Source organism: Tyto alba, unplaced genomic scaffold, assembly GCF_018691265.1.
Source record: "Tyto alba isolate M040663 unplaced genomic scaffold, T.alba_DEE_v4.0 Super-Scaffold_22, whole genome shotgun sequence".
Taxonomy (NCBI): Eukaryota; Metazoa; Chordata; class Aves; order Strigiformes; family Tytonidae; genus Tyto; species Tyto alba.
This window is the reverse complement of record NW_024881296.1, coordinates 20,766,516-20,793,119: the sequence shown is the minus strand read 5'-3', so window position 1 is coordinate 20,793,119 and position 26,604 is coordinate 20,766,516. Positions and strand designations below refer to the sequence as shown.

Below are 26,604 nucleotides of genomic sequence, written 5' to 3'. Positions count from 1 at the left end.
GCGGTCGGGATGCACCTGAGTGGTAACTGAGGGGGCTTCTCCCTCCTGGCGCCTTACACGTCGGTCCGTACCGGGTCCTTCCTTCAGGCGTTAACTGGATCGCGGAGGCTCGGCAGAACCGTTTTTCCCCATTAGAAAATCGGTATTTACCCTCCCCGGGAGAAGAAAGCAGTGCCTGAAACCCGGCGTTGCGGAGAGGGGAATAATCTGTTTTTTTCTGTTTTGCCCGGGTCCGGGTCCCTGTCCGCGGGGGGCGGCGGCCGCCCGGCTCCATCCGGGTCGGGGCTGCGGGGGGGGCGGTGCAGGGAGCGCGCAAGGCAGGCCGGGAGCTGCCCATATCCGGGAAGCCCTCCGCGGCGGAGGCACCGACAAAATGGCGGCGCCGAACTGAGGGGCCCGTGGCGGCGGTCGCTGGCGGAGGGACCGAGGAGCCGCTGCCGGCATCGCGGAGGGCCGTGGCGGTCGTCGTCGCCGCCGCGCGGGCGGGGCCGAGCTGCGTGCGCCCACGCCCGGGCCCGGGGCGCTGCTGCTGCTGCCGCCGCCGCCCTCTCGCCGCAGGTAGGTCCGCTGTGCCGCGGTGGCGAAGGGGGGGCGGCGGCGGGTGTGGGGAGCGGCCGCGGGTTGGGGGCGATAACGAGCCTTCTGCGGTGCGGCCGAGCGGGGAGGGTCCTGGGCCCTTTTCTTCCCACGGGGAGCGGGCGGGACGCGGCCGCGGGGGATGGTGTCGTCTCCGGTTCCCCCGCCGGAGTCGGCGGCTCCTCTCTGGCCGGAGAACGGCTCCTCGGGAGGGGCGGCGGGCCGGGCCGGGCCTTTATGCTGCCGCCGGGGGAGGGTCCGGCCGCCCCCGCGGCGGTGCTCGGCCTGCGCGGGGGGACCGGCGCTGCCCGAGAGCGGCCGGGGCTGGGCGGCGGGAGCGCCGATGTCCCGGTGCCGCCGGCTGAGCCGCGATGCCCGCGGTTGTCGGTGTGCCCAGCGCTTATCCCGGCGCTGGAAGCTCCTGCGCTGGGCGGCCGCTGGGACGCCGGGTCCTGCTGCGCGGCAGGAATCGCCTCGGTGCCGGCGAGCGGCAGCCGTCCCGGTCGCTCTTGTGTGCCCTCGAAATCGCTGCTGCTGCTGCCACCGCGGCCAGCTGGGACATGTCGGTACTTACTAAGAGCTGTGTCCTGTCAAAGGAGATAGCAGCAGAGCGTAAGAATGGAAACAAGCAGGGCTAGCCTCTGGTCATTTCCCACTCAGCCTTCCTTGGCCGTAGGTGGTTGTGTTTATTTACTAATTCCAGTGTCCGGTTTTCTCCTCATCCTGTGTAAACTTTCAGTATTGGAAATGAATCTTTTGGGAAATTGCTTTATGGCTCAATGACCTGTTATCCGAAGAACAGTTTCCTTTTGTTTGTTTGAACCAAGGCCCTACAAACTTCATTTTATGTCTCACAAATTCTTGATTTTTTTTTTTTCTCTTAGCAATAAAGTGTTGTGATTATGTATAAAATAAGTTATTAGAATAGGTACATGAAGGAGGGAACCAAAATAGATTAAAATGTGGCATTCGATGCTTAATTGGAAATACGAGTATTTAAAAGTACACTAAAAACTTTTGAAGAAGTGTTACAGATCTGTTACAAAGCTGTGTATTTTTTTTCTCAGAAAAACTTGGAAGTTCTTGACAGTTGCATGCAGCCATTCTGTGTTTTCATTCAAATGCCTGCTTTAAGTCCAGGCTTTCATGATTATACCATAAAAACACAAGTTGTTTTTTTTCATTGTAGTTTGACCTACAGAGGAAAATTCTTTATCCCCATATTTTGAAAAGAAGCGAAAACCTAATTTTTTTAACTCCTTTAGGGAAGTGGAGAACTTCATCAGTAGAAATAGTTGCATTAACAAACCTCTATCATTTACACATAATGGCACAAAACTGCAAGGGGGAACAGACATCAGTTCCCTTGGATACGGTTTGTGTTTGCTAGTTAGAAGTACAAAACTGAGGCAGATTTCTTACTGAGCAGTCAAAACTTCCTTGCTTTAAAATGTGTGCAGATGTCTGTAAGAGGAGGTGACTTGTGAATTTTGAGGTTCATATGTAAAGCAAGGTGAACTGTAGTAATACTTGCTTTCTTGTACTTCATTGAACTGGAGGACCAATGCAATTAGGTTTCATAGCAATTAGGATTGTAATTTCACGTATCAAACTGCTCTTAACCATCACTGCTGCCAAAAGAAACAACTCAGCAAAAAAAAAAAAAAAAGTTACTATTTATCTGGTTAAGTTCCTTAGCTTGATTCGCTCTGTGTGGCCTTACAAACAATTATGCTGGCACTAGGAAGTGGTGGGAGATAAGTGGACTGGCTGGTTTACATTGGTAAAGCTCTGCTTCTGCTAAAAATTTATGTGAAAGTGCAACTTTATTTTCTAAACCTGCTTAGTCCGCATCCTGTCATGCATGCTGCAGTTGCCAGCAAAATAATAGCTATCAAACACTTACAGCATCCCTCGTCTTAAAGTTCTCAAAGGACTTGAGAAGGAAATACAATTATATCAGTTTTGTACCTAAAGAAATAGGAGCACAATCTGATTTTTTTTTTTTTCTCCCTAGATGGTAGACTCTAAGTCTCCTGATTTATGGTTTAAGTGTCCTGTTAATTTAACCTTGATTTCTCTTAGCAGTGTTACATTTGTTTATCTCTGCTACCCATGGTATAACTATAAAGTGAATATTGAAATACCAGATGAAATTATGGTAAAATTTATAGGTGCAAAACAACTGTTTTCTCCTGCATTCCAGGCCTTTGGAGCTCGTTAAAAGTTGTAATTCGTGTATGGACGTTTTTTTTTTCTTCTCTTATTGGTATACGTGTGACACAAGATCCATACCAACTGTTTTATCCAATTACCCTGCCAATGGTGAACTAGGCATTACTCCTAATTTTGACTGAATTTGAACAAGTAATCTAGATGACTAAACCTCTGAGATACTTAGCCTTGTTGCCCTGTGTTTTAGGATGAGTTTATGCTAGAGGTTTTACTTTTCTGGAGGTGGTGATTCTTTCAAGTATTATTAGCATATATCCTTGCACTTGCATATCCAGCATGTGTGATTTTTTTGAAACAGATCCCTTGGAAAGAAAAGGAACATCCATAGCAAAACTAGTAAAATGGTCTAAATATAGTTACTTCACTGTCTTTGGAAAAAGTGTTTTTGACAAAGTATTTTCAATGTGCTCTTAAATATGGCATGTTTTGAAAATTATTTTCAAAGTGGTCAAAATTAAATTACATTTTAATTGTTCTCCTGCTGTATTTTCTGCTGCATTTAGATTTCTTGATACTTCGAAAAAAACTTCATATTATTAAAATTCACTTACATGTCTGATGATCTTTTCCTTCTTTAGTGAGCACTGAAGAATTGTATGTTACCAGACTGCAGGAAAAAACTTTAATATAACTACCAAATGACGTTTATTTAAGGTTTCAAACTTATCATTGGACAAAGAAAGCTCGTGGATGCAGTTGTAGCACCTAAATGTTGATAGTTCCATTATAGAAATTATATTATTTAAGTGATTCTCCAAGGACAATGGGATTAAATGGGTGTCCCTTGTGTTTCTTTTCACAGTCCTTATTTATGTATTACTTGAAGCTTTCAGGTTTTATTTGTGTATGTGTAGCATGTGTATTTAATTCATACAATTTGCATGTGTATTAGAGGGTTCTTTTTCCTATTAACTTCTTGTCGTATTCTTCCTCACTCACTGAATCATTAATTGGTTTACGACAGTGCAAATACTGTATAAGTGAAACCTGACTGAAGAAAGAGTGACTTTTATGCAAACTTTGTAAAACATAGACACCTGTTCAATTCATCATGTCTAATATGCGAAACACTTATCTACATGCTACTTATAAGGGACAGAAGATGCTCGCAGACATCTGAATCATCAAAAATAATCCTTCAGAAAACTAGGAGTGCAAATTTTTAACAAGTTGAGAAACAGAAACAAAACAAGGAAATTTCATTATTGCTACTTCTTGGCATTGTATTATAGTAAAGGAACAGTGTGAGTTGAGCTTTACCATTCTTCTAGTTGCCTGTGAAGAACAGACAGTGCTGAAATACGTAATTTTTGTATCTTGCAGTCTTACTAACTGATCTTCCCCCATGGAACGGTAGAGACTGACAGTTTTATTTCATCAAGAGGCAAATGCTCTGTGACTTCTTCAGTGTTTCACCTTAGTTGCTCTATCCATTGCCATGCTGGTTACAGTGCTACAGTACCTAACCAGTGCTCAGCACCGGTGCAGAGATTTGTGTTCTCTGCAGGCAGAGGCTTCTTTCCCAGATGAGTCAGTGCCTTCAAAATGCAAACGGTTTTTATTTGTTTTTGGCAGAAAGTTCTGTTTCCCTTACCAAATGTCACAGCTATGCTCTCAGTGAATTTGATGCTTGACTTGTTAAACAATTTTACAGTAAAAAAGTTTGACTAAATTCTCTTTGTTTTCTTTTTCTCCCTGTTCTCATCTTCCCTTATGTAAAATAAATTTTAAAATTACTTAATCATTGGCAAAGACCAGTTCATGGAGACTGAAGCGAAGAGACTGTGACAGCCTTAGGAAACTGAACCCTTAAACAGGTTTAAATGGCAGATGATACAAGAAATCATAAAGTTGTGTGTGATGAGCTAGGCAAGTGTTTACTTTTTACATATGTGACTGCTAAAGAATAGATAGAATCATAGTAATTGTATACTCTCACTGGTGTACTTTGTACTTCTCACTTCCATCTATTTGTGGAGCTTGATGTCAGAATTGTTGAACAGCTAGGGTATTTGGTCCATATCCTAGCTAACTGCGTAGTAGAGCTGGCACCTGCAGCTGTAAAAGTGTTGATGGAGAGAACGTGGGTGATGAATGGAGGCAGCACCCAGCAGAGAGGGAAGGCAAAGCAGAAGTGGTGGGATAGCACACACAGCTGTTCATATCTGCGCTTGAAAGCTTTGTCCACCACACTGAGTTCTTTACTCTGTCCACATCCTTCGCAATTCAGGACTGTTGGGACTTGAGGCACCTAAAACACTTTTTTGTTAACAGACTGTTAGAAGCCTAACTCAGTTTGTAATTTAGGTTGAGTAAAGACTGCCTGAAGAAGTTGCTTAGCATAGTTTTAATAACTGTGAAGGCAGTGCTGCATGTGAACATTTCACTGCCACCAATGCTACTTTTTGAACTTTTTCACTGCTGCATCTATAACAGGATTTTTTTAATTTTTGCTTTGTTAACAGGATAGCAGTTTTGGGTTGTGACAAACTCCAGCACTACAAGAACCACGGTTTCACAGTGAAGATCCACTGCTTTCACATGTTCTGAAACTACCAACCAATCTTCCTTGAATTTTGGTGTGTGCGAGTCCTTGGTGAAGGCTGCATATATACATGTTTTCATGAAGAGAAGTGAGAAGCCAGAAGGTTATAGACAAATGAGGCCTAAGACTTTTCCTGCCAGTAACTATACTGGCAGCAGCCAGCAGATGCTACAGGAAATACGAGAGAGCCTCAGGAATCTACCGAAGCCATCAGATGCTGCTAAAGCTGATCACAGCATGGGCAAAATGTTATCTGAAGATCCTAGACAAGGCCGAAATCCCCCCAAATTTGTAACATACCACAAAGTTTTGCAGGAGATAAGAAACTCACTTCTGCCCTTTGCAAACGAAACAACCTCAGCTGTCAAAGGAACATCAGAAGTTAATCGACAAATGCTGCAAGACTTACAAGCTGCTGGCTTTGATGAGGTAAAATATTTTCTTTTCAAGATCTGGTGTTCTGCTAACTATAAACCATTAGTAAGTGTGGAGGGAGTGTTGATCATGTTTGAACAGCATATGATAAGCAAAATAGTTGCTTCAAAATCTCATAGGTTTCTAATTAGGATGTAGTGAAACTGGTCATAATGGGGGATGAAGAAGAATAGAAGAGTTTAGAGAGGTTTGGGGTTTGGGTTTGGTTTTTTTTTTTTGTTTTGTTTTTTTTTTTTTCTTTTTTAAGCACCTGGTGCAGTTTGTTCTTATGTGGTTGGTTGTTTTAATTATTTATATCATTTTAGTTAGAGAGAACTGGACTCTCTAGAACATGGATTTTTGCCTCTGGTATTCAATAGAATTTTGCATTGTGCTTAATTAAAATATGTTGATAAAATATGGCTACTCTAAATTGAAAAGCAGTACCAAATATTTCTGAAAGTAGTTTTTATGAGCTTTTTACATCTGTGGCTTATAGAAACTCGAACTTTGTGGAGAAAGAAATTTGGCTATCCTTATGTTATGCACTTTGTCAGATACAGATAAAATAACAAAGTACATGACAAAACCAGTTGCAGAGTCTTCTCTGTTACATACTCTCAAGACAAAAATGTCAAGTCTCCTGAAAATCTTGGACACAAGTAATTATTCTACTGTTATTATAAGAACAGGAAAATAAATAATTGTTTATTTTTTAGATTATTGACTAAGTATATTTCCAATCATTCATTTTAATAAGTGAAAGGAGCCTGAAAAACAGTTTTCAGGAATAAAAAAATCAATATGCTTACAGCTCTTTTGTTTTTACTGGGATTTGCACATCAAAGTAAATTACACCTGTTTTCATACCTGCTCTGTAAACCTGAGTACAAAAGCAGGTTTAAAAGTAAAAAAGCTAGCAAACCACTCATCTTTTCAAAGGAAAAAGACACAGTACCACAACAGGGGTTGCCTTTACAAGAGTGCACTGTTTGTAACGGTGACCAGCTCATGAGTTCTGCTGGCTGTGGTGCTTTGGTATTTACAGGGATCTACCTCTACCAAGAGTGAGCTTCTCCAAAACAGTCAACTGGCTTTTGCTCAACAATGTCCAAGTGTCAGGTGCTGATAGCGTTTTTTGAGTTCCTTTCACTTGTTCCGATACAAAGTCCAGGCTGTGTTTTTAGTAAGAACAGAAGGATTTTATAATGATAAATGACTTTGTAATAATTTTCTTCTGCTCTGTGGTTTGTTGCTGAGGTTGCTTTTTTTGGATCTGAGAACTGATCTACTTTTGAAATAAAAAAAAAAAAAAAAAAAATTACGGCTTGCACCTGCAGTCACTTTTGTAAACTGAAGAATTGTATGTGGCTGGATAATAAACTAGAAAGGTATCTTAAGTTGGTATTTTGTTGGATCCTTTGTAACTTGAAGCCTTTTGCTCCTACGCTTTGTCCTTGGATACAACTGAGAATTCCCAGGACACTAGTAGTTATATGGACCTTTTTTCAGGCACAGTGCCAGCGTAAGCCGTTTCTGCCCTGTGTTAACCTGCAGTTTCATTGCCACAATAGTCCATATGGCATTAGCCTGTGAACGCCACTGGGAGCAGATACAGCTGAAGTAGGAAAGCACTTTTCTCTGGTGGGGGTTATTCAAGACAGCAAGTAGAAATGAAATCAGAATGTATTTTGAGCTGGGATTGTTTTATGGACTGAATCACAGACGGGGTGTGTTGTCCAGCTGTAAGCAGCAGATTTTTACATTTTTGTTTATTTTATTTAAAATATATTGCATGTTATAAACATCCTGGTTATTTCCCCCCCCCCCCCATCCCTCAAGTAGTGGGTAGTATTCAGGGTTAAAGCTGAACAGATAGAGATATCTGTTGGTATTGTGTCAGGTATATAGTGTGTATATAGATAGTAATATATATTTATAGTAATTATGGTAGAATGCATTTTGTTGTGTTTGTTCTTTTAAAAAAAAAGGAACCAACCCTAAATAGCTATGGGAAATATTTCTTTCTTATTAGGATTCAAGTTCAATCCTCATGTTCTGTTGGAGGGAATGCTCTTCAAGTCATTGAATACTTCACGTCACGTAGGTGACGAAGGTTTTTGTTCAGCTAGAGGGGAGAGAGATCCTTTGGCTCTTACTCGGGTCCTCTGGTTAGCAGAGAGGGAACTGAATTTCATCTCTTAAAATGTTGTTGGTTCTGTACTTCAAGATTCTGTGTGTCTTTATGGCTCGGTGATGTGAACTTGTAGGTTTAGGTTCATATATTGTAGAATTACTTGGCCAAAGAGACAGTAGATTTGGTTTGGAAACTGATAAGAAAATTGAAGTCAATATGTAGAAATGAATATTGGGTCCTATAAAAGTATATTCGAATTGGAAACTAACTAGCTTGGACAACTTAACCTTCTGTTTGCACAATGATCAAATAGCACGCTGGTGCTGGAAATGTATTTATTTGCAACAGGTCAGTCTTGCCTATAATAGTAGAAGTGTTTCAGACATAACTGTCTTATGAAGGAGCCATGAGATCAGAAGTTGTATCTGCTTTTTCCAACAACATCAGCTGGTCTATAAACATTGCAACAACCTTATTATAGCTTTTTTTTTTTTTTTTTTTTTTAAGGTTCTGCTTTGTTCACTAAATTTAGTTGATTCTGAAGGCTGCATGTAATTTTTTATGTTTGTAGTGTTACAAATGTACAGAGCCATAGTGAAAGTATAAATATGGGTTTGAATTTGGAAACAATACCGACTACTTCCCTTCTGACCCGTCTTTGATTTCTCATTGATTGTAGTAGGAGATGAATGCTGTCGTATGTAGATAACCTGTTCAAGCATAATGTGAACTGAAGTGATTGCTTTGATATGACAAAGTATGACCACAACAGATCACTAAAGACAGTGTGCTTAATTATAGGGAGTTATGCTGTGGGCTTGTTTCATAACTGTTGAGTCAGCTGCACAAATCCAGTGCAATATAACTAGGAGAGCAGTGCCTGACTTAACCATCACTGAAATTCTGCCTCTGTTGCTTGACCTTGATCTCATTCAAGTCAGTGGAAGAAACACTGGTCCATAATGCATTTTCCATTGACCAAGCTCCATCAGGTCAAAACTTGTGTTTGGATCTCTAAGAACACAGAGCCTAGATCTACCACAAAAATAATAGAATTTTGCCAATAATGTTGTCTTCATCAGGAAGAATTCTTTAGGGAGAAACTAATTGATATTGGTTGGCAAGAAGTTATGCTGAGTTGAAGGAAAAGGAGCAAAACTCTAAGTTCTGAATTTCATATTAGGGTATCTTTCATATAATAACTTAGATTGGAAGGATTGGATCCTATAACTGGCTGATACCTGGATAGTGTGTTTCAGTGCGTATAAAAAAACTGTTTGTATGAATAGCAAAGTGACACGATTTACATGAAACTACAGCTTTTCAACAAGTCAGCTTTTTTCCCTGAAGATCCAGACTGTATGAGTGTTTTGGAGGATCTGTTGTGTAGAAAATATTTCAAAATTAGATTTAAATTGATTGAGAGAAATCACTTATGTACTTTGGTAAAATTACTGGAGGATATTTGGCTAAATAACAATGACTTTTGGTATTTGCCATTTTTTTGTAATTTACTTTTCATATATAATTTTCTCTTTAGGATATGGTTATACAAGCTCTTAGACAAACTAACAACCGTAGTATAGAAGCCGCCATCGAATTTATAAGTAAAATGAGCTACCAGGATCCTCGTCGGGAACAGATGGTTGCAGCAGCAGCAAGACCTGTAAATGCAGGTATGAAACCACCAGGTAGGTGTATCCATGGTAACACAAACTCACTGAGCATATTGTTATAGGCAAAAAATATAAAGTAACTTTTCCTCCTTCATATGCTCGCAACGGAACAGAGAAGGTGTTGAGATACAGGGTTTTTTTGCTCTTAAAACAGCATGTAAAGTATATAATTCTGAAATATACATGCATTTGACTTGAATTTCTTTAACATTTCTTTTTATAACTTCATGGTTTTAGTATTGTATATAAGTGTTTTACACAAGGAATGGCATTCAGATCTCATTTTAGTAATTTTTGTCCTTAATTGCTGTGATGCCCATGTTTTTTTCTCAGTATCAGGTGCAATTTAAGTAAATGGTGAGCACTGAAATCTTATTTTAATTTTTTGTCTCTTCACGCACTCTCCTGCACAGCAGTACTACATATGACATACTTTTGTATGACTGTATTGTTTGTGTGTGTGCGTGTATATATCATATGGCTACAATATTTGTATTTTAGGATGTCCTGTTTCAAGATCCCTCTCTAACTCATTTTCTGCTTGGTTCCAGATTTTGTTTGTATGGTTTTTAAGGCAGACTTCACATTTTTATAGAAGTTAGGGAACAGACTATAGCTTTAGTAGCAAGAGAGCCAGAATTTTGCTACTTGCTGTTTGCTACTTGCTCTCTTAAAGCATACAAGCATGTTTTTAATACATCTTGATGTTTTTATTTTTTTTCCCAGGTTTTAGTAGCACACACATAAACAAACAGTGACTTTCAAATGCAGCAGAAATACTGAACTTCTGTTTGACTGAAGTTCAGTGCTGAGCTGCTAGCTCTGTAAAGATACATTTTAAATCAACCATATAGGTATGAGGAAAAATCAGTAGTCAGGAGTAGCAAAGTACAGCAGCATTTTCAGTTAGTCTGTGAAACAAGGTTAGTCAGTGCTTGTATGAAGCTGGTAGCTAAATGCCACCATTTAGCCTTGACTTTCATTGTTACTTACGAAGATATGGTAATTAACATGTTCTTTTACTGAAGATACAGTGACTTTCATCAGTTGCAGTACTGTGTGTTTATAAGTATCACGGTAGTAATATTGTAAAAAGCACAATAAGACTGCATGCACTATCAGTTCCCTGCATATTATTTTGTTTATATGTTGCAAAATAACATCTGTGAAGTAAATATATTGTAGAGTTTGGCCCTAAGTTTTACTTTCTTACAGTTTTAATTCTTGCCTTTATACAACGCTCTGTTACCCATAAAGATATAACCTTTAAAATTGAACTACTTAATCAAATTTTGCATGCAAGGAATATAGCAATTTTGTATGAACTGTGTGCATACAAGGGTGTAGGCAGGCTGTTTGATTCTAGAGCATTCAGTTAAATTTAAGAACACTTCATTTATTGTGAATGTTAAACTGGAAGAAATACCGACATGGCTAAACTGATTTTTCTGTGCTATTGCTTTTTTGTGTTTTGTAATGAACGTCTTTTCTGCGAGTTGCTTGTATGGATGATTAGAATGACGTAGTGTGCCTAATAGTTTTGCGTATTACTATTTTTTCAAGTAAAAATTGGGTGCATCTGTAACTGAAGCAAAATGTATCTTCAGAAAAGTGACTTCTAAAGTGACTTTTTTTGCTCTTATACTGTGTGCTGAGCGTGCTGTGTATTACTAGATAGAGATAAACTTTTCATGTGAAGTACAGTGGATTATGCTATGTCGGAGAATTCCCATTCTGTTTCTGGAATAATTAATGCATAAGAATAAAATACTCAAAGCAGTAAATAGAAATAATTTCTAATAATATAAATGCTGTGTTTTCTCCTTGTAAAAGCAGGGACTGTACAGCAATCAGTTAACCGCAAGCAGAGCTGGAAGGGTTCTAAGGAATCCTTGGTTCCTCAGAGGCATGGCCCTTCCCTGGGAGATGGTGTGGTTTATCGCTCAGAAAGTCCCAGCGCTCAGCCTGACGTAGGAAGGCCGTTATCTGGATCTGGCATTGCAGCATTTGCTCAGGCTCATCCTGGCAATGGACAGAGAGTGAATCCCCCGCCTCTACCACAGATAAGGAGTGTCACTCCCCCTCCTCCACCTCCTCGAGGACAGACACCTCCTCCGAGGGGAACTACTCCTCCTCCTCCTTCCTGGGAACCAAACTCTCAAACAAAGCGTTACTCTGGAAACATGGAATATGTGATCTCCCGTATTTCTCCGGTGCCACCAGGAGCATGGCAGGATGGTTATCCACCTCCACCTATGAATCCTCCACCCATGAATTCTTCTGCACAGGCTCAGAGAGGCATGAGTGCTGTCCCCATTGGCAGGCAACCAATAATCATGCAGAGTTCTGCCAACAGCAAATTTAGTTTTCCCTCAGGAAGAGCTGGAATGCAAAATGGGAATTGTCAGGCAGAATTCATAGTTCACCAGAGTGTGGTGTCTGGCAACTCAGTGAGTCGCCAGCCACCCCCATACCCCATGAATCCAACTAACAGGCAAAGTCCCACAGCACTGCAGATGCAGGCAGGAGGATCTGCTCCTCCTTCAGCATACACCAATGGGAATCTTCCTCAGGCAATGATGGTGCCAAATAGAAATAGTCACAACATGGAACTGTATAATACAAATGTAGCTGGAATACCTGCATCCTGGTCACAGCCTTCCCCTGTGCAACCGCAGTCATCCCCTGGCAATGGGCATGAGATGCCTACATGGCAACCCAGTGTTCCTGTGCGGTCAAATTCTTTCAACAACCACCATGGGAATAGACAGAGTCACTCCAGCAGCTCTCAGCCTTTGGCTACGACGGTAACAGCTATAACGCCAGCTCCCATTCAGCAACCTGTAAAGAGTATGCGTGTGTTAAAGCCAGAGCTACAGACTGCCTTAGCGCCCACTCACCCTTCCTGGATGCCACAACCAGTGCAAACCGTTCCAACTATTCCCTTCTCTGAGAGTCCATCTACAAATATGGCAGTTATGTCTCCTGTTCCAGAGGCTCCAAATTACCAGGGTCCCCCACCACCTTACCCAAAACACTTGTTACACCAGAATCCTTCTGTCAGTTTGTATGAGGCAGGACCCAAGCTCAACAAGGAGGAACCACCTATTTTATCAAAGGAGGATGAGAATGAAAAGAATTATGAATGTGTTGATTCAACAGATAAAGAAAAGAAACAAATTACAACATCACCTGTTCCTGTCAGAAAAAACAAGAAAGATGAAGAAAGAAGAGAGTCTCGCATTCAAAGCTATTCCCCTCAAGCCTTTAAATTCTTCATGGAGCAGCACGTGGAGAATATACTCAAGTCACATCAGCAGCGTTTGCATCGGAAAAAACAACTAGAGAATGAAATGATGCGGGTAAACGCTTTCTTCTTTCTAAATCTCTGACTAGAACTGTTCCTGTATTAATATTAAGAAATATGTCTTAATTGTAGAATGTTTAAATAGTACAGTTAAATAGAACTTTGTGGTATTTCTTGGTATTGAAGTCTATTTTTAGTTCCCGTGTTTGAGATGTGTAAATTCTTAATTGCTTTGTTTACATACTTCATTGTCGTCTTAGAAATTGATTTTTTTTAAGTAAGATTTTTGCATGTCTAAATGTAGTTCATCTGGCTTATGTATGATAAGGCAGCAGAAGCACAATCATTGTTGCATGAACTAGGATTTAACTACGTGGCTCATAGAACCCACGACAAAAAGACTATTTGATCCTGATTTTTGAGTGAGTTATATGCAATAATCTAATGATTTTTAAAATATTGTAGGTTTTAAAAAATAAACAGTACAGGTACAAGTAAAGCAGGGACAAGTGGTAGGCTGGTTAGTGCATTTATATAGTCACCCAAACAGTGCATAGCTTTTACGTTCTACAGTTTGATTTCCAGTAGCGATCGGGTTTTTTAAGTTCAAATAAAAAAAAATATTTAAAAGTTAGATTTTAAGAATGCCTAAGTATTTTATAATCCAGGCTGCAAGGGTATCTGTTTAAACAAGGGGTAATTGAATGGAGTAGTAAAAAACAGGTATCAACAGAAACATGTAAAATCAACTTCTCTGTGCCTACATGAAGTCAGTGGTCTATTTCTGGGATTTCAGTGTTCTACTAAACCAAGTCAAAAGGGTAAAAACTGGAGCAGATGTATACATATGCATTTCAAAAGAGAAAATAGTGAGAAGTAGTGAAATTAATATTGGCAGAAATGGAAATTTGAGATGTATTATTTATATATATTTTTTCACAGTTGTAGTTGAAAAGTTGACAGAAGTATGATGTACTTTTTAATTTAATCTGTGGTTTATGCCACTTCCTTGAAGTGCTGTTTTTTTAAATCTGTGTTTTCTTACTCTTTGAAAATTCTTACTGTAAGCTGTAGTGTTTTGTAAATGTTTGCTTTATCACAAATATATGAATGTTAGCAAGATTTCTTCCTGGAACTCTTTCTAGATCTTTATTCTTAGTGTTCTCTCTTTCCTTTTCACTTCCACTAACAGCTGATTTAAACTGTTAAGGTGTGGGAAGCTTTCCTGAACTCTGTAGCCTCCATCCCTGTGTAGACAAGTAAGATTCTGGAGCAATAGTATTTATTAAGAATAGCATGATCCCTTTTTTAGAGGGCTTTGCATGCAATCCTGCATCAAAATTGAGCATGAATTTATTTTGACTATTTTTGAGTACTTAAATGTCAGATTATAATTAATGTTGATTTGCAAACTTCACTTTCCCTTCTTACTGTGTTGTGTTCCATAGTATCACAAGCATAAGTATTGCTTACATGAAAGCACTGATGTAACTTTTCTTGATACTTTTCTCATGCATTTAAAGCACCCTAGTAAATGCCTTTTCTTATATGAAATGCAATTTATAATATTTATACTAGTTTAAAGCTGAGATGTTTAATCACAGGCTGAAGGGTGGAAAATGGGGTATTATACTGCAGCAGACATCTCCTTTCTCATCAGGGTATAGGAGAAGAATCGCACAACAGTGAAGTATATTTTGGGTCTTCATGAGGAGGAGAAAGGGAAACTACCTCATTACTTATTTTCAGGAAGTTTAAGAGGATTAAACAAGTATTGAATCCCTTCTTTTCTCCCCTTTGGAAGGAATTCTGAAAGAAAAAATACCAGAATGCATCCCTACAGAAATGCCTACTTTCACAAGATGTTGTATTTCTAGCATAGGTGATATATTTCTGTGCTATCAGGTTTTCTAGTGAATAGAGTGGAGCTGTCTCAAAAATATTTAATCCAGGTGTGTGAATTTGGCCAAGAATTATGCTAGATGTCTTTACCACAAAGAGAAACTTAAGTCATGATTTAAGGCACAGCAAGATGAGAAGGGAGCAAAATGAGAGTGAATTGTGTGATGTCACAGCAATTCAGGACACTCCAGTGTCTGGCATTGACTGGAAATAACTGGAAGTATATATGCATGAGTGTTTGTGCAGCTGACAAAGTTGGTTTATTTTTGGTAAATGCTGTAGCTGAGGAGAGTTCTAGGGAAAATACAGCAATGCACAGAGCATTGCTGAACTCTAACAGGGTCAGGTCTTCAGATGTCGTCTTGACATTTGTGAGTCTTCAAAGATCCCTCCTTCTGCATTGAGATATGCCTTAAGAATGTTCATTCACAGAAAACTTAAGATGTTTCTGTCCTGGAAGACAGTGCCTGGGTATTTCTGCAGTAATGTGTTGAGAAAGGTTCAACTCTCTACTCCAAATTAAGAAATTGTCTATTTCCCACATCTAGTCATGAAACTACTGCTACCCAGTCCTAACTACTGCCTGTCTGATGTCAACAAAAAGTTTTGTCTCAGGTTTTAGACAGCCTTTGCCATTTAAATCTTACTGAATTGATACTCCTTGTGGAGTTTGGGTAGACACACATTTTGTATGCATTTTCCTATTTGCATCTCCTTTCGATCCATTTTTATTAAGATCTCTAAGAAATTTTCTATGTTCTAACAGTATTTTATTTAGTAGTTGACATACAGTATCCTGAAAGTATTTTTAAGATACTGAATGATATCTAATTGGTACTTTATCTCACCTTCTTTCTCAGTCACATCTATTATATTTTGTTTCAAGTTATGTTGTAAATTAGGCAAATTAGAAGTCCTCTATTAACATGCAGTTTATACAGGCCTACATTAGTGGTCACCTAATCCTGATGATGGTTCTGAGTACAGTTATGCAGTCAGTATCTTAAACATTTGGGGCATTAAGGATACGGAAGCAGCAAGATTTGGTATCAAGAATCGATAAAATGTGACAATAAGAAATTGAAAACTTCTAGGATGGTGGTTGAGTAGTAGTTGTGATGTTTGCAGGGATTTAATTTGGCCATGTTCAATTTTATGATCAGAATGTCCAGGAAAAAATAAGGGAATGTACTGTAGGTTGAACTTGGAAATCATTGCTGGAGGACAGCAGGCAGGCAGATAAATTAATTGAGATGCTGTTAAAAAGGGAGCATATAAGATTATGAAAATGCTGACAGAAGACAAAAGAAGGAATGAACATCAAGCTCTGTGGGATAGTGTCACGGAGAAAATAATATAAAAAGTTGGAAAAAGATTCTGCTCACATTAAAACCAAAAAGAAGGGATATTCTTATTTTTCAGGGCCTGAAATTTGCCAAGAAAAATGGCATTGGAGTTGAATGGCACTTTAAAAGAATTGAAGCCAGCAAAAATACACTAGGAGGAACCCAAGTTAGAATACGATGAGAATGCTCAGTGTGGTTCTTGTAGATAAGGGTTTCCATGCTGAAGGTGATGAGTTACGTGTGGCCTGTGAGTGTTTCAGCTGTCAGAATGTTAGTGGTGCTGGCCAGAACGCCAGGGTTGTGCATTCAAGATAGGGGTCTGTGCATAGATGGGAGCCAAGAACTGACACTGTGGGGAGGAGTGAGCCACTTCACAGAAATTGCTCTGCTCAGCTAGTTGGTATGTAGAGTGGAGAGCAGTCAAGAGAGTGTGACTGAAATCCTGTTAGGAAGAGGTGGGTTATCTGATAAGAGGGAAGATCAGGTCTCAGCTTGTGGCAGGGGCACGTGATTGCTGTGGGTGGACAGTAGGAAAGAGTGCCACGTGTACCTGCTTTGTGTAGCTACAAAGGGAAGCATGAGAATGAGTGTGTTGCATATTCCCGCCTGCAACTGAAATTCCACTGGCATGGTCAGGAAGTTTAGTGACTTCTGCTGTAGTTAGTCTAGAGGGTACAAACCTTGCCCACGGTGGCTCCTCAGTTTGCCCTCAGCAACTTCCTGCTCCTAGGCTTGGCTTGGCTTCCTTTAGCTCTGCAGAGAGAATCAGGGAGGCCGTTGATGCACGCTGTTACTCAGATGAGTATTATTTGCAGTGTTTTTAATCGGCAGTTTGTAAATTACCCTTTCTTTCCTCAAAAGCATCCTCCCTTCTCAGGAACCTTCTGGTGCATGGCACCTCATGCATTTTGCTGTTGAAAGTGATCACTTTTTTTTTTTTTTTTTTTTTGTATCACTCCTATATGTTTTCATAGAATCCTAATGTGTAAGTCAAAACAAAACTATAAGCCCTTATAAATATTATTTCTCATGCTATATACAAGTATTTGGTTTGCTTTGCCTAAGCCTTGTAATTATAAGATGGTCACCAAGAATTAAGAGTACTGTTCACTCTTCAGACTTAATTCTGTTTGCACAGGTTGGATTGTCACCAGAAGCACGAGATCAAATGAGGAAAATGTTGTGCCAGAAGGAGTCTAATTATATTCGGCTAAGAAGAGCTAAAATGGACAAGTCAATGTTTGTAAAAATTAAAACCCTGGGAGTTGGTGCATTTGGAGAAGTTTGCCTAGCAAGAAAAGTGGATACTAATGCTTTATATGCAACAAAAACTCTGAGGAAAAAAGATGTCTTGCTTAGAAATCAAGTTGCTCATGTTAAAGCTGAGCGGGATATCCTTGCAGAAGCTGATAATGAGTGGGTGGTTCGCCTGTACTACTCGTTCCAAGATAAGGACAATTTGTACTTTGTGATGGACTACATTCCAGGAGGTGATATGATGAGTCTCCTAATTAGAATGGGTGTCTTTCCAGAAAATCTGGCACGGTTTTACACAGCAGAACTGACCTGCGCAGTTGAAAGTGTTCATAAAATGGGCTTCATCCACAGAGATATTAAACCTGATAATATCTTGATAGACCGCGATGGTCATATTAAATTGACTGACTTCGGGCTCTGTACAGGTTTTCGATGGACCCACGATTCAAAGTACTACCAGAGTGGTAAGAGAAATATAAAAGGGTTTTTTGTTACTTTGTTGATGTGTTGTTCTTTGAAAGGAATTAAATAATAAATGAATAGAAAGATGACTGTGCTGTTTCCTTTCTGAGTAATAATGCATCTAACAATATGTCTGCACACCACTCAAATTATAGAAAGCAGTGTTTAGTTAGGGCAAGTTTGTAAGTGTGAGTGTTGATTCCTTAAGGGAGAAGGAATGAGCTGTGCTGCTGTGAGTGAGTCCCATTAGTGGCTTCTGAAATTTGGAGAGGGAAAATCACAGTGGTAGTGAGGTAATTACATAGACAACAGCCCTAGCTCTGTTTTGAAGATAGGGCTGATGTTTTAAATGTAATTGTTCTTGAAAACCTTGCCTGGAGTTCTGAGTGTCTCATGTACTTCCTTTTAGTGTAACCTATTGATTTCTGAGAAGGGTTTAAGTAGGCTTTTAAAAATTCTACTTGATTACATGACAGAGCTAAAAAAAAGAGAAAAAAAAATCTCACAGTTCTGAGAGTGGTAAAATACAGATTTTGTAATAACCTAATTTTAATTTTCAAAAATAAAAATATGCCTTCAAGACTATATTTTAATCACTTCTGACTTGTTTTTATGAAAATACCGTGTATCTTGGGTCAGACTGTTGCAGTCTCTGGAATAGAAGTTGAAGGTTTAAAACCTGAGTTTATTTTTTAATGTTTTAAATACTGGGGGTTTTCTCTTTATATAAGAGCAAGAAAAATATAGACCCTGTACCTCCAATGTGGTTATGTTAAGGAAAAACTGACAAAAGATCAAACTTGATACTTTCTCATAGTTATGTCAAAAATTAACTTAAACCAGCATCCTCAAAAGTTGGTACTTTATCATAAGTAAAAAATCAAAATCCTGATGTTTGGTGACAGTTTTAGCTCTCCAATTGAGTGTTAAAACAGATTCCGTCTCATAACAAGAAATGTCAACAGATAAAGAAAACTTCATACTGGATAAGAACTAAAGTAATCTTCCTTACTTTTGGCATCTTTCTCACTCAATTGTAGGTGATCATGCACGTCAAGACAGTATGGACTTCAGCAATGAATGGGGTGACCCAGCAAATTGCAGGTGTGGAGATCGGTTGAAGCCCCTTGAACGTAGGGCTGCGCGTCAGCATCAGCGCTGTCTGGCCCATTCCCTTGTCGGCACACCCAATTATATTGCACCAGAAGTATTGTTACGAACAGGTAATGCATTTTGGTACTGTAATCTCGCTGCAGAGTAACTAATATTTGGGTAGCTTGCTTCACCTTCCTTACGCTGTCACTTTTCCCAAGTATATGCTATTTTGACAAAAAATAAATAATTGCTAATATGGAAATATTAAGTATTGAATAGAATTCTCTTGTGAACCTTTTTTATTCTTAGAAACACAAGATTAGAATTACACTAAGGCTCTGACTACCTTGTTTTGACTTCTTTTCAGGTTACACACAGTTGTGTGACTGGTGGAGCGTTGGAGTAATTCTCTTTGAAATGTTAGTGGGGCAGCCTCCATTCCTGGCACAAACGCCACTGGAAACACAAATGAAGGTAACTTTAAAAAAGTCTGGTACTAACAGTCTGAAAAAGCAGGCTTGAAACCTAGAAAATCTTTCTAATTTGTAACGGAATCAAAGGTGATTTTTGAGAGTGCTGCTCTATCCAACCATGTTATAAACTAACAGCATTTTAAACTTTACATTACTGTGGTGGTGCATTTAATTTGTAAAGGGACTTCAGGGATCACGTTCATACATTTTATCTGGTCATAGAGTAAACCATACAGTAAACATGCCAACTGAAAATCACATTTCAGATCTCAGCTGTTCCCTTTCACTTCTTACACCTGTTCCAGTTATTATTTCCACGTTCTTTCCTTCTCCTCTTCCAGCATCTGGTGGTTGTTCTCCTACCACTTGGCTTCCATGCCTGCTTACCTGCAGAGGACTTCTTCTGGTGATGCATTTGCAGGTGCTCAGCATGCAAAGGTGGAGGAGCAGCCGATGACTGTAGCTGCTTGGGGGTTACTGGCAGCTCAGAGCCATTGATCCCATCCTTCCTGAGCCCTGTCTGTTTCAAAGAAACCAGCAGGTCAATCTTCTGCAGGTGCCATTTTTGCAAAACTGCATCCAGCCTGCAGGATGAGTTGGCTCAAATATAGTGCATTATTGATTAAAAAAAAAAAAAAAAACCCACAAACAAAACCAAAAACCCCAAAAAAACAAAACAAAAAAGCAAAAGTAAACAAAAAACCCCCACTTTAAATCTGTTAATCTTCCCAGTGCATCAAATAAATCAAAATTTGTTTGTCTCGCCTTCTTTTTAAGATTGTAAGCCATGTGCCTAATCTTAGGTCCAGGTGCTGGATTTTGTTATCTTTGTTGGTTTATAGCAGGGGTATTCCTTGCCAGACTCTAGTTTAGATTTGGAATGTGAATAAGCTTTACTTGGATTTTGCCAGATTTCCAGAAAAAATATTCCTTGTATTTCTGAAAGAGCAGCTTCACGTTTTCCCCTCTGTCATGTGAAAACACTTACACATGTTGAATGATTGCTTTGTGCCTGTTTAATTTTTTTGTTGCTGTTTGAATGTCACTGTTTTTTTCTTTTTATGAAATTGTAAATAGAATAACACCTCTTTTTGCTTTAAAGGTTATCAACTGGCAAACTGCACTTCATATCCCGCCTCAAGCTAAACTGACTCCAGAGGCCTCTGACCTTATTATTAAACTCTGCCGAGGGCCAGAAGATCGTTTAGGCAAAAACGGTGCAGATGAAATAAAAGCTCATCCATTTTTTAAAACAATTGATTTTTCAAGCGATCTACGGCGACAGTCTGCTTTCTACATTCCCAAAATTGCTCATCCTACAGACACGTCAAACTTTGATCCAGTTGATCCAGATAAATTGTGGAGTGATGATGATAAGGAGGGGAACAGAAATGATACACTTAATGGGTGGTACAAAAATGGAAAACATCCTGAACATGCTTTTTATGAGTTCACTTTCCGAAGGTTTTTTGATGACAATGGCTACCCATACAATAATCCAAAGCCCATTGAGTATGAGTATGGTGGTAGTTCTCAAAACTCAGAACAGCAGTCAGATGATGATGATGATGATGATGATGATGAACAGGCAGGTAGAGGAATTCAAAATCGTGACCTGGTTTATGTTTAATAGAGGAATAAAGATTAAAAACTAAATAAACTTACTTTGCAGCTGCAATTTTTGAAAAGTCTTCTCTTAAGAGAATGGAGGGAAGATTGCTAGGGTAGATACACGCACGCTTTTTTTTTTTAAAAAACAGTAAGAAAATTGTGTCTTCTCTTTCTCTCTCTGTACATTTTGCTTCCCGAGAATACAGAGAAATCCTTCTCAAGCATTAATTTATTCCAGCGTTGTTAATTCTTTAATTTAGAAGTGATTTGATGTTAGGTGAAAAAAATATCACTTGAATTTTATCGGTTCTCTGTACTCTTAAGTACTCAAATTAGGAAATAGTGTTGTTTGTTTGTTTTTTTGGGGGGGGAGATAACAGCTGGTATCTACTTGTACATATAGTGAATAATTTTAGAAAACAAATCTCTGCTTCAGAATTTTTGATGACAGTTTTTCCTTGCATTTACCAAATATAAAACCTACTTTACACTAATAAAGCTCTCTGATACATTTCTGAAGAGAAGGAAAAAAAAAAAAAAAAGCTGCTGTACCCTCAGTTCTCACTGTATTTAGCCTAATTATTCGCAGTGTTGGAAAAACTGAGTCGTCGATCTGGTGAAATGTTTCTAGTTGCTGTGGTAGTAGCATAGTTCTCAGCTTTGGAACGAGAAAATGTCAGTCTTTGCTGTAGTATGATTGTAAAGTAATAAACCGTTAGAACTAGGATTTTATGAGATAGTAATTAATTTTAACATTAGTAATGCTGTAGCATGTGACTGATGCTCTCAAAGCAGGAGGACTGCTTGCTCAGAAACAACTTCATTGTCTTCTGTCACCAGTTCCTCTATAGTTACGAGAGGAAAAGAAGCTTTAGGAAAAACACTTCCTGAAATCTCATTTAATTTTCTGACTACAACCAAACTGTAAAGTGTGTACAGTTCTGCTTTAGTTGGAATTTTTAGTTTGAAAAACTAATTTTAGAATAGTTTATTATATGTTTGAGATAATGGGAAAAGTTATAAATCATGGCTTTTGGGACTTTTGTTGTGGAGACCAGTTTCACTTGGCTTTAACAGTTTTCCTCCAAGTTACGCAGGCAGGAGAAGTGTCATGCCCCAGCCCATCTGAGATGTCAGTACCGTTTCAGTGGTCCGTCTTTCACAGCCCTGTTCAGAACAGAATTGGGAACTTAACGGCTGTGTCTGCTGCCTCCTGCGTAACTTTTCATAATTTCTCACAGCAGGTGAGCAGGCATCCCCTTGGGTCTCATGGTGGGTGGGTACTGAGCCTGTTGAGGTTACTGGGAGCAGAGGTAGAGTGGCAACCTTCTCAGCAGCTTCCCTGAAACAAGACCAGGAGTTACAGGTGAGAGGCAGAAACAATGATGGGTTTTATCTCCTCTCTCTCCTCCTTTCTCCTGAAGCAAATGCAGTGGTAAAGAAAATGCACTATTTTTAGTAAACTTCATGTCTTTTAAAACATTTCTTCCTCCTTGGAATTGAATTCCAATGGATAATCTAATAATGTGCCTGTAAGCATTACTGCTTTCTTAAATTATTTGTGCCATTGCACTGGCATCGTGACTATCTGTACATCATGAAATTGGTGTTCATCACTGTTCCTGCAGCAAAAGTCAGTTACTAGTTTACTTTTTTCACCGAGGTGGTTTAAGAAATTCTTGTGCACTTCCAACCGTTCGTTCCCCTTTTGTGCTCCAGTTCAGTGTCTCTGTGCCAGTGCAACTGTCTGTAGTACAGTGCTAAATACTGGATCAGTGAAAAAAAACCTGTTTGGTGTTCAGGGTTTGGAGGTTTTTCTTGTAGACATGTTCATCTGAGTGATCCAGGTTCCGTTGTGGTCCAAAAAATTATTTATATTGGCAAAATTGAGAAAGGAGTGAACTATAGTAAAGCAGGGAAACTTCTTAAACAGACTTGGTCACAGAACACATTTGTGGAAGTTCACCCCTCTACTGTGAAGTGCTTATGGTTAGAAGGTAGTGGTGAAAAATTGTTTTCTCAAGCAGATAGTTAGTTACTTTCTATAATGAAAATGGGTTTGTAGCTTAATAAAACAATTCACATTCTGTCTGCCTGTTCCACAGCTGTTAAAAAAGAATCACTTTTAAGATTAATTTCATTTAGTTTAAATATTATAAAATGGTTGCAGTGTATAACTACTCCATTTTATATATTATGTAAAAAAGATTGTTTTCCGTGTAAATAAACTTTAAAGATTATCCTCCTTCATAGTTAGTATCCCAGTAAAACTGGTCTACTTGTCTTGGAGTAAAGTGTAATATATTACTGGTTAAAGGTGATTTAATTAAGTCTGCCTTACCATTTGTGAAGTGTGCAGAGAAAATAATGTCAATTCTTCATTAAATGGACCATTAAAATTGCCTTTTTATCTGAGTATATTTCTCCTCTGCCTACACTGTATTGTAGTATATTCCTTTTTATAACTGGTCTTTGGCCAGTGTGGTAAAAAAAAAAGTCCTATAAAGGCACTACAGTTCTATACAAGCAAACCCAACTGCTTTTATTAAAGGAAATTATTCAGTCTTTTAAGCACATGTGCAAGTACTGAAATATTAAATATTATGTTACCATTTTTAAACAAATACAGGAAGAGCTCACATCTTTAGAATTTGGTAGATGCTTCTGGCATTTTCTGTTACCTTGTAAGTTGTAATATACCTTGTTTGAATTTTGCCACCTATATGCTGCAGTATTATGTACTTCCTTGCAAAAATGCAGTGTGTTACAGTACAAGTTCTCTGAGAAAGTTAGTTATACATAAATGCTGTCACAATTCTCCAACATGCTATGCCTTACCCATGTTTTGAAACTTCATGTTTCATACATAGATTCAGAGTCCATTGAGATTCTTCATAGCTGCTGCTTAAAACATGGGTGTTTCACTGGTGACCTACGGTGGGGATTGGTTTGTACAGGCAGTTGAGAAGAGAGGCTCCTAACCAGCAGCTGTGGAATTCTGCAGTAAGTTTTAGTTCAGGCTACTTTCACTTTGTAAAGCATGAAAACAGAATTTCTTTTATGTGCCCTTGTATACATATTAATTGTATTTATAAAATGTTCTATAATCCTGTACTGTAAATACTGTTTGATATTCAGTGGCATTCTATCCTAGGGCAGGCCCTCTTGCTGTATCTTTTCTATCCTCGATTTGTAATAGAATCTATAGAATATATGGCTAGAAAGTCTCTTCGAGACTGATGTATCTTCTGCTGTTGCAAAGCTGTGAGTGGGAATGATTTAGACTCCTTTTAATATTATTCAGCTAATAGACAGTGCAGTGGGTGGGTTCTTAGACGATGCTGCTGTCACCCAAGATACTATTAGGCTTTGGTTTCAGTTGTCTTTCGTGTTTCAGATCAGACATTTAATCTGTTTGCTTTAATTTAGCCAAAGCAAAAAGAGAATAAATTGGGTCGATGTCATAATAAAATGTTTGAATGCCTTAAGATGCTCTTGATAAAGGCACTATTCAAGTTTACTGATTTTATATATATCTATATAGATATATATAAATATATTCCATGTGTGTATATGTATATACAATGTCTTTTTTGTATTATAAATATCCGTCTGACTGTCAGTTCTTTTGGATCCTCCAATTAAATACATAGAGCACCGCACAATTCCGCTTAAGCAAATTATTCATTTATGATGTGCCTAGTTAACAATCTTGCATCATCTCACATCTGTAGTCAGTTACTCACCAGTCTTGAGTATTCTGTGCTTGTCTCTGTCATGGGATGGGCACGCTCTTTTGCCAGGTCTCTGCATACCCCTAGTCCAGCTACACGTGTGGTACGTGGTCTCTGAACGCTTACTGGCACGGTTGGGTTTTATAGGGTTACATGGTGGTGGTTTGGACCGTAATCTCCAAGTCCCCTGGTGTTTGTATGTACAGAACATGCAGCTTCTATGCTGACTTTTCCAGTTGGTACCCCGGAGCATCCGTCCCCTTTCCAGTTTATCTGTCTGTGCCCGATAGTGGGGAGCTTGATGCTTCCTAGGCCCTGCTGACTGAACTGTTGGCGCAGTGTGCATATTGACCTAGGGGATGTGAGTGGGTGGTTGTGTTGACACTTATTTAAAAAGTTACCTCAGAGTGAGAGAAAGAATTCCAGCACTTGTGAACAGCCTAACTGAATTATCAGCTGCTGTTAATGAGTGACATTCCTGACTTTTAGAAACTGTTTCTGTTTTCTCAGAATCAGTTTCTGTAGCATAACACCTGCTGGGGTGATAAAAAATACAGAGTCTTTCTAAGAAGTGAAAATCAAATTCTTGTTTTGGCTAATCAAATATGAAGTGTAAACATTAGTTGCCCAAATGCATTTATTTTTCTTTCATTCTCCTTCACACCCCTCTCCTCCAAGTCCACTTTATGCTGCAGCAGCTCTACCGATTAACAAAAAATTTGCATATATTTAATAGCAGAAATGTTATTGTACTTGGCTGTCATTTCATGTTTGTAACCTGTTCTCAAAAGTATACATTCTGATGTTCAAGAGTTCAATTTATTGGTGCTCTTTACCTGTCCTCTGCTGCCTCTCTTATCAGACTAATTAAATCTTAGTTATTTATTATACATATGTTACATACCATAAAGCCATTCCTTTTCTTAAGAGTGATACGACAACATATCACAGTGTTCATGTTTATGAGGAGGAAAATGTGTCTTTGAGAAAGTCCACTTCTTTAAGTGCACATTTCAAACTGCTGATGCAGAAACCAGTGTTTTATGGCAGAGACTATATTATATCCTAATTCTGCCTTTAGTTTGGGGGGGGGGGGGGAGGGTGGAAGAACAGCACCATTTTTCATTTATTAGCTACCTACAAACTGAAGATGGGTAATCCCTCCAGCTCTGGTGAAGCAAGTGATGTGATACAGTAAGACTTAGAATTTTAGAAGCTCATTAACAGCTTTCTTTATCTTACAGCTAAAGTAACATAGAAAGAGCTGTTTTAAATTCAGATGCTCGTTAAAGGGGTTGTTAAATTGGCAATTTTAGTCTATGTTAAATGTGTAAAAATACAAGAACCAAAGGGTAAGAATGCATGTGTTAATTAGAAGAGTACATCAGGGTGCAGGTCTTTTGAGTTCACCCTAATGGACCATCATAAACCTGCTGGCTTGTGCCCAACCTTCAGACCCTATTTGTTGCTGAGTCTTTTTAGGCAATTGGTAAGTTACAGCTCCATCAGGGGACACCATACTCGAGGGCAGTTTCCTCCGGCTTACTAGGCTTGGCACCTGGTTTTCCTAAGCCCTGCGGAGCACACGATGCATTTTCTTTCACAGAACAGAAGAGCTGGAGACAGTCACAAAGCGGTGATGTTCCCCTCAGCCGCCGCCGCGGGCTTTCAACCGGCCGCGGCGGGGCGGGCCCGAGGTGGCGCAGGCGCAGTCCGCGCCGGTCACCTTCGTCTGACCCAGGCGGAGAACGTCTTTCCCGTCAGCATTGGTGGTTCAGTGGTAGAATTCTCGCCTGCCACGCGGGAGGCCCGGGTTCGATTCCCGGCCAATGCA

At 39.3% G+C, this 26,604-nt stretch overlaps 1 protein-coding gene and 1 non-coding gene across 5 annotated transcripts; both read left to right on the top strand.

The window, feature by feature from the left end:
* Positions 1 to 347: 347 nt before the first annotated feature.
* Positions 348 to 24,701, top strand: LATS1 (large tumor suppressor kinase 1). Of its 4 annotated transcripts, none has more exons than XM_042795582.1 (8): positions 348 to 558; positions 5,277 to 5,785; positions 9,448 to 9,583; positions 11,420 to 12,945; positions 17,277 to 17,859; positions 18,898 to 19,080; positions 19,320 to 19,426; positions 20,528 to 24,701. In XM_042795582.1, the coding sequence occupies exons 2-8, from the start codon at positions 5,435 to 5,437 to the stop codon at positions 21,053 to 21,055; spliced, it is 3,414 nt and encodes a 1,137-aa protein (XP_042651516.1). In that variant the 5' UTR covers positions 348 to 558; positions 5,277 to 5,434; the 3' UTR covers positions 21,056 to 24,701. The 4 variants fall into 4 exon arrangements, with proteins under 4 accessions (XP_042651516.1, XP_042651515.1, XP_042651514.1 ...); XM_042795581.1 differs by having other exon boundaries at positions 11,417 to 12,945; XM_042795580.1 differs by having other exon boundaries at positions 9,448 to 9,598.
* A 1,832-nt stretch (positions 24,702 to 26,533) lies between these two features.
* TRNAG-GCC lies at positions 26,534 to 26,604 on the top strand. Its single transcript has one exon. It is a non-coding gene; the product is annotated as a tRNA-Gly (tRNA).